Below are 15730 nucleotides of genomic sequence, written 5' to 3'. Positions count from 1 at the left end.
ATTTTGTAGGAATGATCTTGCGGATGGATTACTGGAGAGGCTTTAAGTAGCAAATTTCTGGTTGCCGGTCTTGAGGATATTCATATATCATGTGTTTCTTAGTGTTGGTAGGACTTTTTTTATGTGTTTTAATCAAATGTCCTAAACATTCTCTTACATAAGCAGTATTTTGGTGTCTAAACTTATGTAATGTCTAGCTTGATGTTTCAGTACCGACCGAAGATTTATTTATTTAACTTGGATGTTTGTAAAATTTGATTTTTTTTATATTTTTATGTATTCATACTTAATTAGAATCGTAATGAAATTTAAGATGGTTATTGGATATTGTTACAGCTTCAATTTGAGTAATACAAAATTGGAAGAAGATATGTTGAGAAGCAGTTTCAATTAGCGGCGTTTGTTCTAAAAACGCCGCTATAGATCTGACCTTTTGCGGCGTTTGTATCAAAATTGTATTGAATCAAGTCTAATAATATCCAATTAATTCACGGACAACTTGTTACTTTTTTAATAAATTTTAAATATTATATTTCTCTTATTTTTATTGTTTATTGTTGAATTTTTGTTTCAAAAATGATTGTAATAAGTTAATTTGGTATGCTTGTGATTGTTACTTTGGTTGTAATTAGTTAATATTTGTGAATTATCACTGTGAGTTTAAATTTTGGGATTTGATTCACCCATTATTTTGATCATTTTTGTTAAATTTGTTAATTTATGTTTATATTAAGTTATATATGGTATGACTAGATTTTACATATATTTTAAAAAATAGAACAAAAATTTTGATGAATTTAATGGGAAACAAGTCAAACAATCAATTTTCAAATTTATTTGGTATTGAATCAAATTGAATCGAATACGAGCCGGATAATTTTTAAATCAAATCGAATACGAACTGAATAATTTAATGAAAAATCAGTTGTCAAATTTTTTGAATTTATTGAGTCTTAAATCAAATCGAATTGAATACAAGCCGAATAATTTTTTAATCAAAATCAACACAACTGAACTCGTAATCTAACTGACAAAACAATGCTACGTTGCTAACAAACCCTAAATAACACTTGCCTTACTGCATCTCAACAGCTTTTTTTTCTTCTTTATAACTTTTGTAAATTTTATTAATTAATCCAAATTTTTTCTTTAATTTAATTGATGGTGATACCGATTTTAATGTTGGTTGTCATCCACCAATTATCTTTTTTCTTTTAATTTTTTTAATAAGAATAATTATGTTTTTGTGACATGTTATCTGATTTTGTGGCATATTTTTTCTCTATTTTTTGGTAGTTTACGGTTTTTTGCCGTTGTTTTTGCTTATCTTTTTTTTCATGGTTGTATTTGACATTGTCGTAATTGATCAAGATGACGCTTATTTGTTATTATGATGCTCTTCTCTGCTTTGGACCCTCAGATTGATTTGGATACACGTTTTAGTTTTCTCATGTTGCTTGACTCTGATTTGCGATTTGTCGGTGACCTTCAGTAGCTTCATCTTCTTTTGTGGTTTGTTAGCCGATACAATCATATTTATTTGTATCATTATTTTGTTCGAGCATTGGTTAGATTTTTTAATTTTTTTTTTGTTTTTGTGTGATCTAGGTAACTAATATTTTGTGTCAATGGTTATAGGAAAATGTATTAATTATAATTTTGTTTACTTTTACGTTATAATTGTAAATATTTATTGTAATTCTGGATATTTTTTATTTTTAATAAAAATAGCGGCTTTATGTAAAAAAATCACAAACATATCATTTAATTAAAAATATTATTATAAATATATCATCCTATCTGTTAAAATTAAAACGAACTTTGATCTCGTATAATAATACTTTTAATCTTAAAATCAAATGAGTTGATAATTGTAATAATGCACCCTTCTCGAACCCCCCCCCCAAATTCCATGGAACTTCCATTTAAATAATAATAAAAATGAACCAAAATTACATTAACTTATAAACCAAACTATACGAGAATTAATTCACAAATAACTTTTTACATCTTAGCACGTATAAAACGAAAACAAGAGAAAACAAAAGTACAGAAACATAATGAACAAACCCTAGAAGACGAAGTGGTCAACATTGAGCAAATTGACAATGGAGTGGATCTAAGGGGCAGGTTTGCAAAGCGGTTCAGTTTCGGGTTGGTCATGGACAAGCGGCTTGGTGAGGACGAGAGGAAGATCATAATAGACTTCCTCATCCTCATCAAAATCTGAGATTCATACAGGAGCACCGCTCCAACGATGCAAAAAAAATGCAGAGGCCATGCTGTTGCCCACCCAATTAGCCATACCATCTATCTTATGAAGCTGCATCGCCTGATTTGATCAAACTATTCAGATGAGATTATTAGACCGTCTGATTTGAATCTTTCATGTCAATTGTTACCACTGGATCAGATTTTTTATTTACAGACAAATGTCAGTTGTCTACCCTTCTTTATGACACTGGAACAATGAACTTGAAAACCGAAGCTAGTGTTTAGGGTCATTATCTATCCTAATATGTAAAAAAAAAGTAATTTCGTGCACGGAAGTCTTAAATCACTAGGTTTGGAGATAATAAAAAATATATGCCAACGTCGGCCATTTCCGAAGAAGCTGTTTCTAGGAAACTCCGAGACCAGACAAGTGTGGGGAACGGTCGTGTCTGAACTACCCTTGGGATCACATTATCAAAGGATGATGTTGATACTCGCACAAGCTGCCAATGAAAAGTTGTTTCAAGTTCAAGCATTTTCCACGCGATGCCCCTCAGCCAATGGGCTTGTGAAGAATGTCTTTTTAAATACTCCTAGTCATCGAATGGATCAAAGAAGCCGGTGGTAGAGATCATTCCCTAAAAATTTTTAAAACTCTCATATAATTTAAATATTTTCTTTGTATTTACAATTGACAAAATATTTTCTCTCTTAGAATTTTATAAAGTCACTCTTAACATAAAATTGAATGTCCGCTCCTGCTCCTAGTCCTAGGCCTGAAAGCTCTATATAGCCCGGAATGAAAACGGTGCACCTAGAACAAATTCCTGGCAGTCGAGTCAAACAAACAAGCCAGGTAACGCCAAAATGTTGGTGACCCGTACTTGGACTGCATGCATATAATGCAAAAACTCAAGAACAGATCGGGAGATCTATAATTTCCAAACAAAAGCAATGATATATATAAGTAAGAAAGTATGATAAACCCTTGAGATAAAATATGAAAAAGATGCACCACGTTTTATGCTGATCAATACCATTTAGTCCAACTATACGATCCTTATTTTTTGTGTGGAAATCAACGGCATTCAAGTAACTAGATTAAACATGTATATAAAATATAATATAATGGAGGAAAAAAATACAATTAGGAGGGAAAACATAAGGCTGGCAACTCGTAGGTCAGAAGTTGTAGTGAGATATTCTGTGAGACAGTGACTAAAGAGAGGCAATTCTAACACTAACGATGCTGTTAGGTCCACTGTCCTAACAGTGAGTTCCACATTTTTCAACATTAATGCCGGTATCGTGATCCTGTCTTCAAGCGGCAGCCTAACCTTCCCAGCACTAACATTTGAAAATTTAGGTCCTACAAACAAACAAAGCAGTGCCCTATATCTCCCACCGTCTTCCTTAACCTTATATAGACATTGCTTTGCTTCACATTAAACAATGTACTCCTAAAAAAATGGGTTTAGAATCTGTTTCAAGAGTCAGAACCCATCAACCATGTGCTGCTTGTAGGATGCTACGCAGGAGATGCGACAGTAGTTGCATTCTTGCCCCATATTTCTCATGCGATGAGATTGACAAGTTCGCCAAGGTGCACAAGGTTTTCGGTGCTAGCAATGTAATCAAAATGATTCAGGTTGGTAATAATAAATTGAATCTGCACTTCTGCAGTTGAGACATCCATCCATATTTTCATCATATTTGTTTCTACTTTCTGATACCAGATTGTGGAGGAAAGAAACAGGGAGGATGCTGTGAAAGCGCTGGTGTATGAAGCAACAGCGAGGATCAGAGACCCTGTTTATGGCAGCACCGGAGCTATTTGCCAACTGCAAAAGATGGTGCAAGAACTTACGATGCAGCTTGAATCAACGAAAGCTCGGGTGTTGGAGTTGAAGCAGCAAAAAGATGAGTTTTTGGGCCTTCTTGTGAATGTTAATTATCTTGATCTCCTCTCCCCCGTTAATGGAGGCAGCTTCTCATTAAATTACGATGACTCTATGGCATATGATCTAGTCAAGTTCCCTGCAGATTGCGATAGCTGGATCATTTAAGGGTTAGAAAACCCATATGGTTTGCTGGTATATCGAAGTTATCTTCTTCAGTATAAGCCTATGAACTGTATAACTTCAAAGGAATACATATTAACGTATCGTATCATTGATGAAAATTTGAAGTTGTTTGTTTTGCTGGGCGTAGTCTTTCTTTCTTCTTCCCAGTTCTACACCCCATTGAAGATTAAAGGTAGAAATTTCAGTACAATCAATCATGTCAAGAAGAAAAGCCTGAAAATAAATTTCCACACTTCCCTAAGACGATTCCAACGAACCCACAGTCAAAATCCCTTTTCCAATCGTAGGAACCGTTCATTGACGTTGATGCACGTTAAAAGTTAAATAGATTCGGAAATATTTTATATATAATATTAATTTTTTAAATTATTGTAATTCTTAATATTTTAATTTTAATTAAAATTACTATTTTTTTATATACAATGCCGCTAATTTTATTAAAAATAAAAAATATCTTAAATTACAACGAATATTTACGAGCATAACCGTAAATGTAAATTAAATTATAATTAGGATATTTTCCTAAAAATTAACCACCTAGATCATACAACGACCATAAAAGGAAAAGATTAAAAAATAAACAATACTCGAACAAAATAAAATATGAATAAATTTGTCTGCATCGACAAACGAACCACAAATGATAGTGGCCAATTGTACTAATAGTGGGTAAATCTGACTAAATCAACAAATCTAACTGCATCGATAAACGAACCACAATAGCTATAGTGGCCACGGTTGAAATCTTTTTAACGGAAAAAAAGTACGAAGCACAGTTACACCAATAATAATATATCTGAAGTGCAATTTAATGAGTAGTGAGCAATTGTACTAATAGTGGGAATTCCCTATATTGTTCAGTAGTTGGAATTTTAGATATAAATGGTCATACCAGTAAAATCATGCAAGTTAGTATTCACCCCTACGTTTGTGAAGTTGATTTGGCTGTTTCACTGGATTCTAATGGGCTACTTCTGTTTTGGTCTCTTCCTAATGATTCAAATGGTATTATTGACTATCCAACATTGGTTCCTGCATGGAAAATTTGTGGAAAGCATGTAACTCAAAATAAATGTTCTAATATACAAGCTTGAGTTGGGCACCTTTAGTATTGGCTGAAGATTTCTTCTTCTGGGAATGTTGGAGTTGACTGCTTTGCAGTAAAGAATTTTCGTGGTGAAGATGGTATAGGATGTTACTGCACATGCACTATACCTTTTACTGGTCCAACCAACATATAGGGATGGGCATGAGACCCGACCCGACCCGATCGGGTTGTTTTTTTTTAAAAAAATTGGGTTCGGTTCGGGTCGGGTCAGGTTTGGGTTTTGGGTGAAAAATACCCGACCCGAACTGACCCAAAAAATATATATAAATTTACATTATGTATTTAGTAATAATTACAATAATACCTCTATATACATTTTTTTCAATTAAGTCACTGTTTTTATTAAATAAAAATAATATATTTTTTATTATTTCGGGACGGGTTGGGTCGGGTTTCTAAGTTATATATCGGGTTGGGTTCGGGTTGGGTGAAATCTTGTTTTGATCGGGTCGGTTCTCGAGTGGAGGATCCCTTGTTATCGGGTCGAGTCGGGTGGACCAAAAACCCGACCCATACCCATCCCTACCAACATATGTACACTACAATTGTCTTTATCTTTAATAAATATATGTCCAGTTTAGGTACTAAAATTATCAAAATTGATAGTTTAAGTATTAAATATGTAATTTATCCCTTTATATTTTAGACGTCATTTTTTACCTTAGTTATCAAAGTCAATTTTTTTTTTTTTTATATATTGAATATTTAAGGTATTTTTAATTTAACTATTAAAATTTTGAAATATATATTCTAATTATTAAAATTTTAATTTATTTTTATTATAATTATTGTCGTTAGCAATATCGACGTGACATGTTAAAGTTTTAATTTTATTTAAAAAACTATAAGATTCTAAATTAAATGTTACAACCAACACTAAATTTATGATGAACATAATGGTGGATGATCAATCTCAACAGCATAAAGAATTTGTTTAGCATATTAGAAAGTTTGATTAATATAGTTTGATTTAAAGTTGATTCGACATTTAACGTTGACATATTAGAAATTTTATATTTTAATTTTGATTAAGATTTACTTGGAACATTGAAAGGTTTTTGATGGTTTTAAACCAAAAGAAATAAAAGAAGAAGAATGGTTTGGCGATCTTTTCGACTAGTAGAATCATCAAATAACGAAGAAAGGAAGCAACAATCTATTAAAAAAACTAAAAGTTTAAATTTTTTAATCTATCACTATTAACTGTCAGATCAACATAAATCAATTTTTTTATCTTTTGACTAAATGGAGCATTTTCATTGTTAGGATTAACAGAAAACTACTAGGGACCTCATCTTCATACTCGCTAATATTTTCGTATTATCACTAATTTACACCCACTCACGTAGATATATTCTTAAATTCATCCCTACACCCACTACCTAATTGGATATCCAATACTCATCCCGTACCCACCACCCATCCCAACAAAATGTGGTCATTAGTCAAGTAAAAAAATTGATTCTAAAGATTAAGAATTTGAGACACGAGAAATGGTAGTCTAAAACTATTTATATCTTAACATTTGGTTAAGTTATAATTCATTTCTATAAAATCTTAAGATTTACATAATAGTCTTTAAAATTATACCTAAATTCATAATAGTCCACAATTTATATGGTGGATAGTTAGTGAGGGATGAATGTCGGGTGGGCGGGTGGATGTGGGACGATTAAGGTCTCAAACCCATCACCTATCCACTACCTATGGCGGATATGTCTTTTTACATCCACACTGCCTCACTATTCACTAAATTTATACTCATCCCCGTCCCAATTGATACGAGTGTGATGCGAAATCCACAAAATTATACTCGTCTATCATCTTATCGCCATTCCATTAATAAAAAAATCGACTTTTACAACGATTAACAATTTGCAAAAAAAATAGAATTTTTTGAGGAGAAAGACTACATGTTAGCATTTTCTCACTACAGTTAACAATAATGACCGTAATGAAAGTGAAAAAAAATTTAGTGGTTTTAATGTAATATTATAGAGTTCAGTACCTAAAATGAGAATATCCATCCGGTGACCAAAAATAGAATTTATCCTTAATATATTTGCTATTATTTGATAATTACAAGATTGAGATGTATTAAGAAAAAAGTTGCCTTGAATATAATATAGATTTGAACCCTTATCTTATAAATATTATTGGGACCCACTGCCAACCCTCTCCCCTTGATCCCCGTAATCAATTCCCAGATGTAACTCGATCAACAGTCAACACCCTACGGAAGTGACACGTCATATATCTGCATGAAACGCTGTCGTTTGATCTTACATTCCTCGTTTTAACCCAAAAAAAATTCTGTAAACTTTCGTGCAGAAAAACCAGACATGTACTTAAAATTCTGATAACTGAAAACCAAAAAGCCCGAGAAAAAGAACAAAAAAGAGCACCAATTTCCTAGAAGATTGTCCTGTCTTGCTCTTCAGTTTTCCTCTTTATCCATCGAAATCAAACGGCTTCTTTCACCTTCTCGTTTTGGCCAAGAACCGTTTCTTTTACTTTACTTCTGAACTAGATCTATGCAGTTACCACTTTCCCACCTCTTTTCCATTTTTCTTCTTTCTGGGTTAGTCATCTTTCTCTTATTTGATTGATCAAAGCTTTATTTTTTTTATTTTTTTCTTTTTGGGTACGTTTTGTTTGTTGAATTATGATGTACTATTCAACCTTGTTGCGTGTACAGTTAATCTTCTTTTCTTTGTATACTTTTGTGGTCCTTCTCGGTTTTCTTTCCTTCTTCCTTACACTGTTTTATTTTCATTTATTAACTTTGCTGTAGGTTTTTGTGTGTGTGTGTTTTGGATGATTTCATGAATGACGCTGTGGGTTAAATCAACTTTTGAAGTTCGATCAAGTTGTATTGCTTGCTTTTCTAGATGTATGATTTTCTGTTTCAAACTTGCTAATTTGTTCAGATTGTGAAGTATGTATGATGTTTAGGCTTTTGTGTTGTTCTCAGATGAATAAGGGTTTGGATTATCTGTTATTTGTTTATTGATCATTTATAGAACTTTAAGGGTTCGGTAAGGGAATGCATTTGGATTGGTTCTTATTTATATGTTTGTCAACTGAGAAAGTTATTTGCCTTAAAACATGTCCTGTTGGCTGGTGATTATGTGGCTGATTTAATGATGAAGGTTTAGGAATTTCTTATTTCTAATGAGTGTAGTTATCTTTAACAGCTAAATGTGTAGCAGAGAAGGCTAGTGATGGCAGCAGCTGAAGCAAGGGCCGTGTGGCAAAGGACAGCTAATCGCTGCTTCGTCCAAGAGGATGCCAAAAGAGCTCCCAAGTTAGCTTGCTGCCAGTCATCCTCTTCCACTAATCAGGCCGATTCAAGCCCCACTGATGCGGCAGATACGAATCATCATCCTTCAACAGGTTTCATGCCTCTCAACAGGAACCCTTCCTATTCCAATCTACCCCCAGATACGAGGTGGTGGCTTCAGCTGCAGCCTAGCTATGGTCCCCAAATGGGTTTAACACATGAGCAATTGAATGCCTTGGAGGATGAGGTGGAAAGCTTGAAAGCCGTAATAAACTCATCCTCCAAAGTAAGTAGATCTTATCAGCAGGATTCACATGATGTTTCTCTTGATTCAAAGATGACAATGGAGAACTGGGAAGTCTTGGATATGGAATTTGTTGAATGTCATGCTTGCATGAAAACAAATGACTTCTGTTATGAACCAGAGTCTCCCTGGTCTGACCATGGGAAGGCCGAGCCATGGTGGCGGAAGACAGACAAAGACGAGCTGGTCTCCTTGGTTGCACAAAAGTCACTTGATTATATCGAGAATTGTGATCTTCCCCCACCTCAGAATGTGAATGTAAGGAAGTACTCACATGCATGCTCTGGTTCTTTTGACAGTGGTGAAGTATCATCTTTGGTTTGGAAGCCCCAAAAAGTCCCGGTTTACAGTTCGGTAGTTAATGCACCGATGTCTCCTGATTCTATAAGAAAACTTGGAACACAAATGGCTTCAGTTGGAGAAGGGCAGATTCAGTGTGCTTCCGATACCTCGTCCAGGTATTTATTTTTATCAAATCCATTGATCCATTATGTGAATGGATAGGTAAAAAAAAGTGTCCAAATGGCTTCTTAGATGAGCAATATTGTTTTACATTTCTAATCAATCAATAATTAAAGATGAAGCTATTATTATATGTTTGTTGAACTTTATTTACTTCATTTTTATAGTACGAGTACAACCAAAAAGGATATCTTAGAGCAAGTTACAGAGTCCAATCCTACCAAGGCTCAGCTGCTAGAAGCACTTTGTCACTCACAATCACGTGCAAGGGAAGCCGAGAAAGCAGCAAAGCAAGCCTATGCGGAGAAGGAACATGTCATCAGGCTTGTCTTCAAACAAGCCTCGCAACTCTTTGCCTATAAACAATGGTTCCAAATCCTGCAGCTGGAAGCCCTTTATGTCCAGATCAAGAACAACGAGCAGCCTCTAGTCCTTCCGTGCACACCCTACAAAAGCCAGAAAATGCAGAAGGGCTGGCAAAAGACCGGAAAAGAGAGACGGGGGAAGCGAGGCCGACCTAGACCAGACATAACCAGGTATGCTGTTGCTTTAGCATTGGGACTTGGTCTTGTTGGCGCTGGTTTGCTGTTGGGATGGACCGTGGGGTGGATGCTACCTTTGTAGACCATGAAGGAGTTCATCCACTGCGCCAGAAGATTCGAAGAATGGTCGATTACTCGGATAATACCTGCTTTCCATGGATATGTGGAGTCATTTTCGACTTGATTTTACATGTATTAGGTCATGTATACTGTATGTAAGCAATTTGTCTTTCACTCTTTTATAGTCGTCTTTGTTTCTTTGAGTGCGTAAATGATACGATGGCTGTTGTAGGTATATTGGGTGAAAATTTCCTGAGACAAAATGTATCTCAATAATAAGTCCATACGAAATTGTTCAGTACCTATAAACCCAACACTTCCTGGATTTTGAAACCCATTCTTCGATCTTAGTAGCTTTGGAATGGTGGTGATTTTATGTATCCAAGACACCTTTTCTTTTTCAGGTACAAGATCCTATTTAAATGTAAATCGCGTCAAGTATTATATCGTTTTTGGTACACTCCAAATCATCAAATGTAAATAAAAAAGGATTAATTTTCGAGAAGGTCTAATCCTTAAGTGTGTACGTTACCCGGTTCTCCTCTTGCTTTACATAATGCATTTTAACATTCGGGGAATTCGTAAAAATAGCTCATGTCTTGTTGAGATGGCATTGCCTTTTACGGTCACTTGATCCCATCCGTGTTCGGTCAAAAACAGCAGCCTCGGTCAATTCGGCAGTTTTCGAACCCGAGACTTCTAGCCTCCGTTAATTTAGCAGTGTGCGAACTTGTGCATATTTTTATAATATTTTATAATTTATGTTATAGTTATTATATTTTTATAAAATAAATATAATTAATTCTAGTGATAGTTTGGTTTAATAGTTAATATTTGTACTTTTTTATTAGGAGTTTAAATTCCTTCATATTATAGTTTGGTTTATTTGACACATTTTTATTTACTAATAAAATGTTGATACATACTATTATATTGTTAAAAAATTAATTTTTAAATTGATAATTGTTATGGTATAATAATAAAACTTGAAGATTAAAACATTTTAAAATGAATAGGGTTAAAGTAGATATTCAACCAAATATTAAAGACTGTTTAACATTATTTTTAAGATTATGCCATTTTAATTTCATAAAAGAGGGGGGCCGTCTAGTTTATCGATTCTTATTGTTTGCTGTATTCATCGGAGAACATTCACAGAGTTGCTTTCAAAAAGGAGTCGGTGAAAGCAGGGGAAAAAACGGTTAGAGATGCCGGTGATGGAGAAGCTGAAAATGTTCGTTGTGCAAGAGCCAGTTGTCGCTGCTTCTTGCGCCATCGCTGGTTTTGGTGCATGTTCTTCCTTTTTTTTTCTTTAATCTAATCAATCGCCCTTCTAATTATCTATCGTGTTTCATATCAATCTTTTCTTTATTGTTCTTTGATTACTAATCCCTAATATTTTGTTGTTTGGTTATCAATGATTTGAATTTGGGAAAAACTTAGGGTTTATTATTATTATTATTATTATTTTAAATCGTCTAGGCTTTTAATCCAACACTTTTTTTTAATTATCTCAAATTTCTTACATGGGATTCTTTCAATCTTTGGTTTCATTGTTGATGGGTTGCGGAAGGTGAATCAAAGTTAAATGCTTCAGACTTTAGGAGATACTTTGGACAATATACTATTTTTTTTTCTTTTTCTATAAATTTATGCCCTTTTGACTATGTCATAGCAAACACTGCTGGAATTTCTGAAGCTCAGTTTATAAATCATCCAATGTATAATCTGTACGTACGAAGTGGGAATTTCTATGTTCAATACCAATGTGGTTGAAGTAATGATGTTTCATAATAAAAAGAATAGTAGTAGTTTTTGGGGAAACAATAGTTGAGACTCAGGAGTTTTCGGAGTTGCTAGCCTGAATCTATCTGAAGAGAGAAATACTATTTTGTGGCATCATTCCTTTTTCTTTTTTTTATTAAATTTGTGTTTGAATTTACGTTGCTTTCTCCCCTCTTTGACCTCGAACTTTTGTAAAAAAATATGCAGGTCTCTTCCTACCTGCTGTTGTAAGGCCCATTCTGGATTCTTTGGAATCGTCAAAGCAAGTCCCTCAGCCTGCTTTAAAAGATGTAAGTTTAGTACTTAGCAAGATGGTTCATTTTTAAAGTATTCAAGATATTCTTTTAAGAAAGAAATTTTGGGATTGTTTTCCTGGGTGTCGGAGAGGGTATTATCTAATTGTGATCCTAGTTACTGGGTAGGTTTTTTTTCCTTGACATGGAAATTTCTCATCCATGGCTGCAGTTATTTATGACTATCTTTGAAATTGATGGATAATTTGAACAACTAATGACAATGGTTTAATCAGGCTTTTGTCATTAAAAACCCTTATGCAACTTAGAACACTCATTCTAGCTGGCACTGAGGAGTTTTGTTTTCGGAAGATCTTCCTTAAATTTAGCTTGTTCTAGTTCGATGACAAATTTGATTGTGCTGTTGGTAAATTATATGCATTACTCATCTAGTTATAATGACTGATTGGTATCATGAAGAAAAGTAAGAACCACTGCATAAGTTTTGCAGATTGTAGTTGTTATTTGCAAATAAGATGAGGTCAGGTTTATTTTACCCTTGTATTATCCGTTTGTGCTTCTTTAAGAAAAAAAATAGACTAGTCACAATTGGCTTGTTGGAGTTGTCATGCCTATGAAAGACAACGGCTATATAAGATCATTAGAATGCACTTCAATATTCTTTGAGTTTGGATATCCAAACACTTGGGATATGCGAAGTGGAGCTGAGTTCTCCAGAGGACATTTCCAGCCTTGGTTATGCCAGTGTTCTTTTATTTGTTATTGCTTTCAATATACTGATACGTTTCCATTGTTGTAGGTGGTTGCAGGTGTGACTGGTAAAAAGCAGGGTTGATTTGATTTGTGGATTGGAAATTAGCAAAAATATTGAATGTAGTTAGCAATGTGATCAGCAACAAAATAAACCCGACTTTTTAAGTTGAACTCTTAAAGATTGACTTGTGCCTTCAACCTCGTCTTTAGCACGAGGATTTGATTGTTGTTTTGTTTTGATTTTCTACAGTTGAGGATTGCTCAAAGCATGGATAATTCATGTCAGAGTTGAATATTGTTTCCCTGCAATTAATGTTCTTTCTTTGGTTGATATACTCCCTTTGTGCCCCTGTTGTTTCACTAGTCTTATGAATATTAACAATGTGCAGATGGTGTGTTAAGACATCGCTGAATTGTACCTTCTTTAGCCTTATATCTAGAACTACTAGAAAAAAGGACGCATGGAGGAGCCATCTTGTATAAAGTAAGACAAAACTTCAGTTAGGCTTCTTAATTAGTTCTAGTAGGGTAAACAAGAGTAACTTGGGAACTTTGTTATCGGCAATATTGGGATCATTTCTTAAACTGGATAGATGCACCAAAACCCTATTTTAGTGGATATCCCGTCGGGCTGCCGTTGTCGTAAATTTATACAAATAGATACAGAAGCCGAAATACAAATAGATACAGAAGCCGAAAGAACGGACGTTAACGGTGAGACCGAACAAACTACTTCGGAAATGTTAAATATAAGAGCTAAGCCATAAATTTCACATCGTTACAAAATTTTCAACTTCCCACTGCCTTGGGTTGATAAGGATGGCATGCATATACATTAATTGCTGCCATAGGCAGACGCATCCAATAAAAAGTTAGCTGAAAACAACCCCCCAGCCCCACAACTAGAGAAGAAACATAATAGTAATTGGCTTTGATTACTCATTTCCATTCACCGCAAGATGTCAACTCACTGCCTCGGAAGGATTGGAAGATAGCAGCCTGGCCTTGCAGTGCAGGTAATTTAGTAAATTGTTTGTACTTGTATCGTGGGAAAAAATGTCAGCCCATAAATCTATCCTTCTTTTCCCTCTTACTCCATGGAACCACTTTCATTAAGCCTTCGTAGATACTTTCCTGTCATATCCAAGCAACAAATCAACAGCTTTCTGGATGTTGTAGAACAAGAATTAAAACAGAGTCGTTGGATAAAATGCCCATAAAGCTTACTGGAGTAGCACATTATTGTGAATTCATCAATAGTAAAAGTACATGCTTGATTGTGCTTTCAAGCAAGGAGAATTTTATTTAATAATATTCCATAGTGCCATCAAAGGATCGGGAACCCAATTTGTACAGAGTTTGTTAATTTTTGGTTGAACTTAAGTGTATGGGGTGTGATTGGGTACTGAAAATAAGCAAAGAAAATGAGAGAAAAACATACCCAGAAGTGGGACTTGGAATGAGAGAGAATGGGAAAGCTGTCAGTCCTTGTGATTCCAGTGATCTTAACACTGTCGGTGCCACTGCTGTCTTCTCCTTTGTCTCTGCTGCATTCACTGCCACCATCACCAGAAGCTGCAAAGACGCAACTATTGCCAGTAACTTCTCTTCTAGGTCTACCCTTCAAGGCTCTTCTCCTCCAAGAACCAAGGAACCCTTTCTCTTTGTACCCTCTCTTGCCGAGAACCATAGTCCCAAGCTGCACCATGTCAGGACTAGCACTTCCAGAAGATCGAAACGATCCATAACACTCGCTTCCCATTCTGAAAGAAGAAGACTGAAACCTAGCCCTGCCTATGTAAGGACCTTCCAAGACCGTGGTGGGTGAGGAAAGTTTGGTAATCTTGGCATCTAGCAGCAACCTAGGAGGAAGTTCCAGGCACTTCCGAGGAGACTCATTCGGAGCAGAAGAAAAAGTGGCGAGCGTAGTACACGGCTTCGGCTTTCCCGGCTCCTCTTCCCAGGTAAATGGGACCGAGGCTGCCGATACGTAAAGTGGTGGGCTTAATGTCCCTGATCTTTCCGGCGACTGCTTTTGCGCATGTGAAACTGATAACAGCGGTAGCACCGGCATGTAGCTCGATTCCTCCTCTGCTCCCATGGTTTCTCTCTCTTTACCTTCCTCTGCTAATCTAAATCAATAATGCCAATTATAATATATATACATACAAAAGTAACGTATGAAAAGGGGAGACAAAAGGAAGCAAGGAAGGTCCAAGTGAGAAAAAAAAAGGCAGGCTGTCAAGTAAATCAGTCGTCGCTATCTAGACAAGGCTATCCAAAGGGCGTCCTCTTATTGTTGCTATGAGCTCTCTACTTGAGCATGATCTTATGATGTATTGATGTTAGCATTTTTTATGCAATTTAGAAGGTGTTGACTAAGGCACCAAACTCCCCCATTTGTAAATGAAACAAAAAGGGTGGTGAATAAAATATCAAGATTAGACGATGAGCAGTAAAAGCACTTAAAGGAAGCAATAATCTACTTTGCGGTGATCTCAGCTTTATTCAGCTGTTGCCTGCTGCATGCTTTGTCCTTCATTCAAATTAAGATATGTACAGCACCAGCCCCCATAACAAATTTGGGAAATATATGTACATATGTTCTGTTTTTAAGATAAAAACGGGGAATAACCCTAAAACTACATATTATGTCCTTTTTAAAATTTTATATTCTTGTATTTTTTTAATATTTTTTTATATTTTTATTGATAATTTATTTTTAATTCTTTGAAATTTTATAAATTTACCGAGAGAACCAGCTGACATGCAGGAGTCAAAAAAAACGAGGGAGCACAAGGATTCATGAATAAAGCTTTAGATTCGAAATCTTGAATTATTTTTAAGTGTAAAAAAGGAAAATAACTCATCACCCTTTCAC

At 34.9% G+C, this 15730-nt stretch overlaps 4 protein-coding genes across 7 annotated transcripts; 3 read left to right on the top strand and 1 right to left on the bottom strand.

Annotated features, from left to right (window-relative positions):
* Window positions 1–3650: 3650 nt before the first annotated feature.
* LOC120208059 (LOB domain-containing protein 25-like) lies at window positions 3651–4291 on the top strand. The gene is made up of 2 exons (XM_039207425.1): window positions 3651–3862; window positions 3951–4291. The coding sequence occupies exons 1-2, from the start codon at window positions 3683–3685 to the stop codon at window positions 4278–4280; spliced, it is 510 nt and encodes a 169-aa protein (XP_039063356.1). The 5' UTR covers window positions 3651–3682; the 3' UTR covers window positions 4281–4291.
* Window positions 4292–7759: 3468 nt separating this feature from the next.
* Window positions 7760–10371, top strand: LOC120208115. 3 transcript variants are annotated; one of them, XM_039207469.1, is made up of 3 exons: window positions 7760–8050; window positions 8604–9451; window positions 9623–10371. In XM_039207469.1, exons 2-3 carry the CDS (start codon window positions 8631–8633, stop codon window positions 10077–10079), a joined length of 1278 nt encoding a protein of 425 aa, XP_039063400.1. In that variant the 5' UTR covers window positions 7760–8050; window positions 8604–8630; the 3' UTR covers window positions 10080–10371. The 3 variants fall into 3 exon arrangements, with proteins under 3 accessions (XP_039063400.1, XP_039063402.1, XP_039063399.1); XM_039207471.1 differs by having other exon boundaries at window positions 7761–7987; XM_039207468.1 differs by lacking the exon at window positions 7760–8050 and having other exon boundaries at window positions 8386–9451.
* Window positions 10372–11179: 808 nt separating this feature from the next.
* On the top strand, window positions 11180–13191 carry LOC120208114. The gene is made up of 3 exons (XM_039207467.1): window positions 11180–11344; window positions 12050–12132; window positions 12896–13191. Exons 1-3 carry the CDS (start codon window positions 11266–11268, stop codon window positions 12929–12931), a joined length of 198 nt encoding a protein of 65 aa, XP_039063398.1. The 5' UTR covers window positions 11180–11265; the 3' UTR covers window positions 12932–13191.
* A 430-nt stretch (window positions 13192–13621) lies between these two features.
* On the bottom strand, window positions 13622–14950 carry LOC120208081 (uncharacterized protein At4g00950-like). 2 transcript variants are annotated; one of them, XM_039207436.1, is made up of 3 exons: window positions 14291–14950; window positions 13922–13983; window positions 13622–13848 (listed from the first exon to the last, which is right to left on the bottom strand). In XM_039207436.1, the coding sequence occupies exons 1-3, from the start codon at window positions 14948–14950 to the stop codon at window positions 13812–13814; spliced, it is 759 nt and encodes a 252-aa protein (XP_039063367.1). In that variant the 3' UTR covers window positions 13622–13811. The 2 variants fall into 2 exon arrangements, with proteins under 2 accessions (XP_039063367.1, XP_039063368.1); XM_039207437.1 differs by lacking the exon at window positions 13622–13848 and having other exon boundaries at window positions 13849–13983.
* Window positions 14951–15730: the final 780 nt, after the last annotated feature.

The sequence above is a fragment of the Hibiscus syriacus genome, unplaced genomic scaffold, assembly GCF_006381635.1.
Source record: "Hibiscus syriacus cultivar Baekdansim isolate YM2019G1 unplaced genomic scaffold, ASM638163v2 tig00015910_pilon, whole genome shotgun sequence".
Lineage (NCBI taxonomy): Eukaryota > Viridiplantae > Streptophyta > Magnoliopsida > Malvales > Malvaceae > Hibiscus > Hibiscus syriacus.
The sequence above is the reverse complement of the archived record's forward strand: the minus strand, read 5'-3'. Positions and strand labels throughout refer to the sequence as shown.

Coding starts and splice junctions, on each gene's coding strand:
- LOC120208059 (XM_039207425.1), top strand. CDS start 3,683: ATGGGTTTAGAATCTGTTTCAAGAGTCAGAACCCATCAACCATGTGCT. Junction 3,863..3,950: donor ATGTAATCAAAATGATTCAG/GTTGGTAATAAT, acceptor TTCTGATACCAG/ATTGTGGAGGAAAGAAACAG.
- LOC120208115 (XM_039207469.1), top strand. CDS start 8,631: ATGGCAGCAGCTGAAGCAAGGGCCGTGTGGCAAAGGACAGCTAATCGC. Junction 9,452..9,622: donor GCTTCCGATACCTCGTCCAG/GTATTTATTTTT, acceptor TCATTTTTATAG/TACGAGTACAACCAAAAAGG.
- LOC120208114 (XM_039207467.1), top strand. CDS start 11,266: ATGCCGGTGATGGAGAAGCTGAAAATGTTCGTTGTGCAAGAGCCAGTT. Junction 11,345..12,049: donor TTGCGCCATCGCTGGTTTTG/GTGCATGTTCTT, acceptor AAAAATATGCAG/GTCTCTTCCTACCTGCTGTT. Junction 12,133..12,895: donor CTCAGCCTGCTTTAAAAGAT/GTAAGTTTAGTA, acceptor CCATTGTTGTAG/GTGGTTGCAGGTGTGACTGG.
- LOC120208081 (XM_039207436.1), bottom strand. CDS start 14,950: ATGGGAGCAGAGGAGGAATCGAGCTACATGCCGGTGCTACCGCTGTTA. Junction 13,984..14,290: donor ATTCCAAGTCCCACTTCTGG/GTATGTTTTTCT, acceptor TGGATATGACAG/GAAAGTATCTACGAAGGCTT. Junction 13,849..13,921: donor AAGAGGGAAAAGAAGGATAG/ATTTATGGGCTG, acceptor CTGCAAGGCCAG/GCTGCTATCTTCCAATCCTT.